Source organism: Fopius arisanus, unplaced genomic scaffold, assembly GCF_000806365.1.
Source record: "Fopius arisanus strain USDA-PBARC FA_bdor unplaced genomic scaffold, ASM80636v1 scaffold00050, whole genome shotgun sequence".
NCBI lineage: Eukaryota > Metazoa > Arthropoda > Insecta > Hymenoptera > Braconidae > Fopius > Fopius arisanus.
In genome coordinates, this window is record NW_011887789.1 from 356,461 (window position 1) to 365,587 (window position 9,127).

General features: G+C 34.4%; 2 protein-coding genes across 2 annotated transcripts; one reads left to right on the top strand and one right to left on the bottom strand.

The window, feature by feature from the left end:
* Positions 1-243: 243 nt before the first annotated feature.
* On the bottom strand, positions 244-3,675 carry oaf (out at first). Its single transcript, XM_011306864.1, has 4 exons — positions 3,378-3,675; positions 3,078-3,191; positions 2,677-2,995; positions 244-2,314 (listed from the first exon to the last, which is right to left on the bottom strand). The coding sequence occupies exons 1-4, from the start codon at positions 3,468-3,470 to the stop codon at positions 2,004-2,006; spliced, it is 837 nt and encodes a 278-aa protein (XP_011305166.1). The 5' UTR covers positions 3,471-3,675; the 3' UTR covers positions 244-2,003.
* A 1,044-nt stretch (positions 3,676-4,719) lies between these two features.
* LOC105267778 (uncharacterized) lies at positions 4,720-8,720 on the top strand (the record flags this gene model as incomplete). The annotated part of the gene is given in 5 exon segments (XM_011306865.1): positions 4,720-4,825; positions 7,926-8,062; positions 8,178-8,302; positions 8,393-8,532; positions 8,694-8,720. Coding segments are annotated over 5 exon segments (439 nt in total), but the record flags the coding sequence as incomplete, so codon positions are not given.
* Positions 8,721-9,127: the final 407 nt, after the last annotated feature.

Sequence of the window (9,127 nt, forward strand, 5' to 3'; positions counted from 1 at the left end):
GTAGATTTGTTCGATGGTATTTAGATGATTTAATCGTCTTTCAGAATGATTTTTTGTTTAATCTTGAGTTTAATCATGATTGTTAAGGATTATTTTATGAGTTTAGGGGTAGGAGTTTTGAGGCAATCTCTCGTTGACGCATTTGAACGGGACATGTAGGCAATTATTAGGTACTTTTACACAATGAATAATCACAGGCATAGTTTCTACAGTGTAACTACAAAAGAAAAATAATGTAATAAATGAACTTGATATTTTCACCAAGAAACTCAGGTGGTTGATGTCATTGGCTTTTCTCTTTATTAAATATTTATAAAAATATGTATATGGGTTAATTATGTCGTGTGTAGAGCAAAAAAGGTCTTATATAGTACATAATTGCTATTGGTTTTTGTGTCATTATGTAGAGACGAGGAATTGATCGAGTTTTTACAATTTGGAGGCATTTCCCCCGGGAAATATCTTTATGCTTTCAGTGTTTGTTTAAATAATTTCTTTTTTTTTGTATTCGTCATGTGTGGACTCAATATCATTGTGTTTTTTTTCAAAGGATTCACTGGTCTCGCAACAATCACATGATTTTTGTTTCTTGTTCGCTGGGAATTAAATATTACAATATCTTTTGGGTAATAAAACTGAAAATTCCATTTGGAATAGTTTAAAAATAGTAGAAATTAAATAAATTCATGTTATCCTTGTAAAATCCCAAATACTCAGCTTTCCATTTAATTTGATGTTTTTCGAGGAATTTTCTTAATATTAACATTTTTTACTGAGTAATAAATTTTTTTTTTTCATTTAAAAAAATTTAACAATAATAAAAAAATAGATAAAAGCACGAAATTCGAATCATGTCGGTAAAATCTCAATTATCATTCACCTGCCCTCATTCTTGAATTATAAAAATTAAAAAATATAATATAGGAACAAAATTTTATAACTGGGAAACATTTGGCAGATATTTCTCCATGAAAATGCTGGTCTGGGTATTGAGGAGAATTACATTTGTCGATTAAAAATTACCAGAGAGCTTCATTACAATAAACTTCACCTGTTATTCCCTAGATTGACTGACATTGATGGGGAATATTATTCATACATTGAAATGCAACTTCATCGGAGGTAATTACATCAATTGAATATATGAAACAATAACAAAAATGCTCTCGCAATTTTTTCAGCATAAATTAATTACCCAGAGTCTGTCATCTGTTCTCCTGCAATCAGTGACCAATGTACAAATTGAATAAATTAACTTATTCCCAATGCAGAATTAATGGAGTGATAATTAGATCCCTGCAATTTACAATTTAATTACAATTATATACAGTTTCTATTTACAGACAGGAGTACATTAATTTTGGTGGGTGTTTCAACTCGTGAATTCTCAAATTCTTAAATTCGTTCGGCAATGTTTAAATATCGACCGTTCCTCGCGTTATTGTCGATGAAATGATTCTCAAGTTTCTCGTAGAGTTGAATTCCAAATTTGATTGTGTTATGTCTCATCTAAATCTATTTGTGGTAAATTTACATATCAAATGGACAGATTTTACAGTCTTTCACAAATGGTTTTCTAATCAAACGACAGAGGAAAACAGTTAGAACATTCATTGGAATCAAGTAGAAATAAAGGCAAGACAAATTGCAAAATACTTTCTTCGCTGTTTACCAAATGATTCATTTTTTCAACACTGAATTGAGTGGGAGTATTGAAATTGACATACAGAAATAGTATATAAAATTTCCTGGCAGGAGAATTTTTTTCCATCGACCAATTGGCAAATTCCATTGAAACAATTATTAATATAATGAATTAAAGTTACAAATTCATGTTAAAAGTCTTGATATGCCTAATTGATTGAACAAAAAAACGTTTTTTTGGGGTAAAGATATGAAAGTTATTGCAAATATATCACGAATTTGTTCATGTGGTGCATAGAGATGCTTAACCGCGTGAGAGAGCATTGAATTATCAAACAGCTCTAACGCGAACGTAAATGTCATTCATCCCACATGCAGTTTTGTTTCATTTTGGAATAGTAAGAAAATATGAAATACTTTTTACATGTCTTTATACCACACCTGTAGGTTGCTGGCAATTTCTTGCCATCACTTTTACCTTTGCAGAATTTTAATCCGCATGGATACCAGCCAATGCATAACTCGAGAGAGCACGAACACGAGACCCATAAATTCGATGTGTCTGCACATTTCGTTATTCCTGGTGATCTCGTTGTATTTGTTCCTTGGGATGGGGATGGTAAAGAGGTGAAATTTCGTACAGCTGCCAGTAGCATTGATTCAGAAGTACCTAGCGACAGTTTTCAATAAAAACAAATTGTTGATAAAAAGCTATTGATTATTCTTTGACAGGATAATTTTTTTCCACTCGTCAGTTGACTAATTTAATTCTCAAATGAACTTCTGTTTTAAAAACCTGATATATTTTCTACAGAATATGACACATTCTGTTGTTGAAATATATTTGTTGACTTATTATTTCAAAATATTGTTCTTTTAAAGTTTAAGGAAATTGGACGGCCCAGTCTCCTCGAGGGAGATATTGCGAAATCAAAAACCTCACGAACGATTCACCGTATCTTAACTCATACATTTTTCTTGATAAATTTTCAAGGAGAATTTTAATGAGTTACCATAAAAAATAATATTCACCTGGTCTCTGAACCCACTGCTTCAGATCTTCTCTCCTCGTGTATGTTGAGTCAGCTGCTTCGGTACACAACGTAGCAATATGCTTGGAAATAATGCTTGACTTTGATACGTCCAAAAATAAATCCATCGTGTAATTCGTGTACCCCCTGTCCTCATCAGCAACTCGAATGGTGCCTGGATTTTTCTGCCTCAATTTGGCCATCGCATCAGACGATATAAAATCCATTTTATAAAAATGATTCACAAAACACATGACTTGGTACTGATTTTGTCCTCGTTCCTCTTCACCAAGGACTAGAGCTTTCATTACTTGAACTTCCTGCAATTTATTTTAACCATAATAACATTTTCATTTCGTTTCAAATTTAAAGTTGAAAAATATTTCCATTATTTTTACTTACATTTCTGAAATCAATCAATTGCGTGACGAGTGTTCCATCGGATCTTTGGAATTCGAGGGTTATCATGTCTTCAGTGACATTTGAAGTGATTGTTTCGAGAAATATATCACCACCCTTAAATTTATAAAGCACAAATGAATAAATTTGATCAATTGCAAAAGAACGGCTGACGAATATTATTGGTAATATTGGTTTTCTGACAGTTCATGGAGGTTATGTGCAGTCGAGTGCAATTGAGATTAAGAGTAATTCGTTGGGCTAATTATATGTAAGTAAACAATGAATTCGACGATCACTCACTTGATTCTTGACGTTTATCAACAAAAGAGTAGTGCGAACACCACCGAGATAATGTAAAATAACACAAACTCCGAGAACTTCGTTGATCTTCATTGTTGCATGTTCTCTTGTCACTCGTTTCACTTCGTTAGGGGTAAAAATTGAGGTCAAAGTACCTCATGAATTCGTAGAGCATCGACCGGGTGAGTAGAAAATAATCAGATAGAAAATTATAATTATATTTACAGAAATTTATCACTACTTGAACGAACAACGGGTTCATGTGATCGAACCCGAACACCGTCCACAGAACCAGTCTAACCAAAGAGGATTGACTGAAGTAGAGGCTCAGTTCTGGGGGTTTGAGTGACCCCAACTGCATCGTAGTACTGCACCCCAAGAGAGGGAGGGCGCAACACGCAATGCTGGGGTGTCCAAGTCGACGGGGTGAATTTTATTTTTTGCACTATGAATGCTTTTTATTTTTTATTTGTTTTACTGAAATTTATTAATTTTTTTTTACTGAAAAAAAACATTCAATATATTGAAGATATACTCCTAATGAAATTATGATTTTATAATGAGCGCGTTGTCTAACGGGCAACGTCCTTAACTGGCACACGGACTGCTAGGGTTCGATCCCTCGCCATCATTCATTTTTTTTTCAATAAAAACAATATTTACTGATTTATAATTTTCATTTTTGTATAATATTTGGAACAATATTTTTTTGATTGTACCATTTTAATAATAGAAAATAATATAGTGTATATTAATATATAATAAATATATAATTATGATCCAACACCGTTTGTTTTTCTTTTTTCAATTTTCGAGATTTTCATTAAGAATATTAGATCATTGCTTTAATCGAAGCTGATGACGCAAGAACGACTGAATGTTAACCGGAATTTACATTGATCCGAATGTTTATCATCGACAGTTACCCTGATAAGTTGCTTACATTAATCATCATCTATAATAAGATTACTACAGATATACATTCCTTAACGGGAATTTGGTGAGCCGGCATGTCCGGATTATTCCATCCGATGAATTATCAATTACCAAATGAAATCCAGTAAGAATATTATAATTGATAAAAATAGTGCTCGTACGGCCATGAGCGCTATTTTTATCCTTCCTGTTTATTATTCGAAATCAACTTTATTCTATAGTTGGATGCGGAAAAAAAATGTTCATCGCCAATAAATCGACAATTTTATGAGGATTAGAAAAACATTTTCTATGTCATCGGGCTGTTGTCATCGGGACTGATGACTCACGCGACAAGTAATAATTGTTCGGAAATTGCCGGGAAGATGTACAGCGCATGCGCCGGTGAATCGCGATTTCGCGATTCTGTTCGAAGGATTACGTTGTCTTCCAACCGACGCAGTACAGCTCAACAACTCGAAGTGTCCACTTGTATCACGAGCCTATTAAAATACGCGACGCCATGGCAGTGTGTAAGTTCACTAATTATCACATACATTTTTCATTCTCATTGCACTTGCGCTACGGATCGTCAATTTAAATTTGAATATCTCGAAAATTAACGCAGTTAAAGAACTAGCCCTTGAGATTTTTCTTCCCGAGTGGAATTCAAGCTACAAGAAAGGCCTCCAAAAGAATTTTTCAATCATAGATCGAGAGATATTCGTAGTTGACTTCATTATTATTTAAATCAACTGATCAAGGTTCACGTTTTTGAATTATTCTAAAATCTTGTTTTCAGTGGACACCATTTTAGGAAAGTAGTGACTGATATTTTTGGATTTCCAATTAGTGATTCTAAATTGGCCCCACGAGGAGAAAAGAATATCAAAGCTCAATGGAAAATGTCGAAAACAGGATTTGTGTTTCTAACTCGTTGGGATTTTCGTGCGTTTCTAAATATAATTCTTGGGCGCGGTTTGATATATCATGCCATATTTTGCCGGTCGGCGATTCAATTCTCGATTTCCATCGGTCAGCAAAATCAAATTCTCTGTCGAGACCTACACAGGAATGTTTCCCCCCAGTCAAGATTATTTGAGAAAGCTTCATTCTCTGTTTATGATCCCTATAAATCTGGCATTCCTCAGTTATATTATCCCACATTATATCGAAATATTCGATTTTAGCGAAAAATTCTAGAATCGCGTCATCACTCACTGGTGTCCTTGGATCGCACTCACACATTCTGTTGCGCAATGAATATTGAGTCGGAATTTCTTCAAACCATTTCCTGCTCAATGACTTCAAGACTAGAATCATTACTAAAAATAATCCTGAGAAACGAGTGACTCCTCCATTACTTAATGCAACAATATTAATTATTCACACAAGAAATTAAATTAATCAGAAATCACTATGTCCAGTGGAATTTTCAAATCCGGAGATAAATGACTAGTTTACCGCTTCACTACAATAACAATAATTAGAATTAAAATATTATTATTATCTCTTATATTATCATTTTTTATGTTTAAAAAAAATTGACAAAAAATGTATGAACTTGAGATGTTGATTTTTTCTTGGGATATTTTTTGAGATAATCATGATCTAGCATCACAGGAATTTGTCCGATTCATCCTGAGCATTTCCTCCTGTACTCATCAAACGAGATATTTTTAATGAGTTAAATCGAAGGCAATCACACTGCAACCGTCGCTATGCGAGGTCACTGACAGGAATCTTTGCCAGAGAGTTAGTCCGTTACTAAAAGAAAAAAAGAAAAAAAAAGTAGACACACCCGTTGCAATCTAGAGTTTCCGTGTGGGAGAAAGGTGCTCTCTGTTACTAGGCAAATTGAAATACAATGGCAGTACACCAGTAATAATCACCTGAAAATCATTCATCCAAAGCTTCTAATCCCCTGAGAGCAGTGAAGCACCTCATGAGGAAGTTCCTACGGTTTGGTTTGATATGAAATTTATGCCCCGATAAACGCAAACAGTAGTTTAACATTTATAGATCAGTTACAATATAATGAATGACAGTGGGACTCTTTGATAGACGACATTTTTAGCCTTCCACTGATTTACCCATTACGTAATCACACGAAATTGTCTCAATTACTCCTAATTTTCACATTGTTATGTTAATTGCGTTGGTGTAATGCGCTCCAGATCTTCGTTGAAGGCTAATCAATCTTTGGAATTTGGGATGACAATTTGCTATTGTCAAGTGTCGTCATTTTGCCCTCGATTTAGATCGCTCCATTTCCAGATGTTTTGGTCATGAATGTTTCATGTTAATGTTGGTTTTCCGTGTTGTAAATACGCGAGGAACAATGGGTGTTTATTTTCTCGTGGTGACTCGAATTTATGAGCTATCACGAAATTATAAACGGTTTTCAATGCGTCAATTAGAAGGGAATTTTATAGGTCATGAAGATATTCAGCGAAAAATTTCAAAAACTCTTCAACTTTTCCCGTTAATGAGCCTATCTGCTGCATATGTGCTATTTCTCATGTCTTTTAGTGTTTCACAAGAACGATCATTTTAAATTCTAATTGCCTTACTACGTCTCTCCTGCGTGTGTGAAAAATATCTCTAGATCTGAGTGACAAATAAAAAAAGATGTGCCAGAAAATGAATAATAAATATAATGTATTAAAAAATTTTCTAATTAATTATTCGAACATCATTTCTTAGATTTTTTTACAGAATTATTATAAATCTAATACTTTCCCATAAAATTCTAAAGAAATAAATTAACTTCATTTTTCTAATGTGAATAAATCTTCTCAAGTTACGAAATAAATTGAGTATCGGTATTGAAGGCCGAATGCCTCAATAGATCCACGATAATACACATATGTTTAGCATCTGTTGGCATTTGAATTACAATTGATGTAACATTCTTCGGATTATGAGACTGGTGACTTTAAAATGCAAAATGACATCACCTCAGTGATGATTTGGGGTGATCCCACAGGTTAAACGTTTAAATCATCCAACAGCCCTTTTATCGATTCAATTGTCATCGCTGTCATGTACTTTGCGAAATGAGTAATCATTCCCTCGGTAATTGCTGTCGTACAGAAGTTCATTTTTTTTTTGGGTCAAACTGGGGCACCAGATAGGGGATTGCATTCTCTCGATTCTATTTTGTTAACGCAGTAAATGTGGTTGTCTTTTAAGGTCAGACGATTGCAAGTGCTGACAAGTAGAATACGTATTTATCGATCTCTGTACTAGTGCAAGTATCCAATCCTGAGCTGACCCACTTCGGACGTTTTATGCTTCCGAGGAAAAATAACTCCGAAGATGATTTTCTCCTTGAACTTTCCGGGAATTTGCTGCTTTTATGACCAGATTGACCTAGTTTCTAACAACTGAAGTTCCGGAAATAATATAGTTTATTGGGAGTAACATTTCACTGGGATCTAGTATATAATCAGATAATATGGACGAATGTAAATGACGTGAGCAATTTTGGAAGTTTCAATAATTTTTCAGTTTTTCGGTATCTATTACTATCATCGCGGAATAAAATTCTTGAAAGTCAATTCAATTGCCAGTCCAATCAGGAAATAGCTAATAATGTTATCTAGGGATTTATTAGCATTCATCTTGCAGCTCTTACGACTGAGGATAAATTGGAGTACAAATTCTATCCGTGCTCCAGCGGTCAAATCCAGTTTCGTGTAAGGGCCCCCAATGATGCCCACATTGCCCTCACCACTGGGCCATATGAGACCGAGTCAATGTATGAGGTAAACTTACCAATATTTCTTCATCATATTTTTCTTAGAAAATTTGAGGAATTATTCCCAGATTATCACTCGTCTCTTCGTGGCCGGTGGATGAAATTTAATGGCAAATTTTTAGGTCTTCGTCGGAGGATGGGGCAACAGCAAGTCTGTCATCCGTAAAAATAGGTCTAAGCCTGATGTGGCGGAGATGGACACTCCCGGAATCTTGAGTGCCGATGAACTTCGTGGATTCTGGATCCGGTAACTGACTTTGAGGAATTGAATAATAAATGATATTTCCATTCAACATTTGTTGAATGAAATAATTACCATTGATAATCTGGATTCCAGATGGCAAGGAGGAAATATAACCGTTGGCAAGGAAGGTGAACAGATGCCGTTCTTGAATTACTACGACTCAGCACCAATCCCTATCAATCATTTTGGCGTCTGCACTGGTTGGGGAGCCTCAGGAGAATGGCTTGTTGAAGGTTTGTACAATTACTATTTCCACAAAATTTTTTATTGAAAATTGCAACGTAATTCAATTACTTCTGCACTTTTTGCGTTCTACCTAGAATAAATGCTAATTTAATATAAATAAACGCTATTTCTTCTTTTTTTTAATCAATTTTCTGGATTCCGCACACAGCGAGATGCATCGGAGGTCACGGTGGTTGTACGTAAAGTATTTAAAAAGTGAATTATTTCGAATTTTCGCACTCACTCATATTTAACCCTTGACAGTCCAGTGTGCTTTAATTATCAAGGATTGATAGACAATTGGACCGTCAAATTGTTAATTTCCTAAATGACGAGTAACGAGATTGCATTGACGATTTAGTTTTTCCGTATGTAGTGCCATTCATCTGGTAAAAACATAATTGTACCCTTCGCCTTATCATTTCCTCGGCGTTATGTGATTTTTTGTTATTGCAGACATTATTAATAATATATGAGTAACCAAGTGTCTCCACAAATGTCGATTTTTACTTCACTTTATCATTTGGTTACTCATATCTAATTCGTTTGTCATCTTTTCGTGTTGATTATAGATTTTTTAATTGAGATCTAACAGAAATGATC

Excerpts from the sequence above, each read along its gene's own strand:
- oaf (XM_011306864.1), bottom strand. The coding sequence starts at position 3,470 with ATGAAGATCAACGAAGTTCTCGGAGTTTGTGTTATTTTACATTATCTC. Across the intron at positions 2,996-3,077 it reads AATTGATTGATTTCAGAAAT|GAAGTTCAAGTAATGAAAGC; the intron begins GTAAGTAAAAAT and ends AATAAATTGCAG. Across the intron at positions 2,315-2,676 it reads GCAGTGGGTTCAGAGACCAG|GTACTTCTGAATCAATGCTA; the intron begins GTGAATATTATT and ends AACTGTCGCTAG.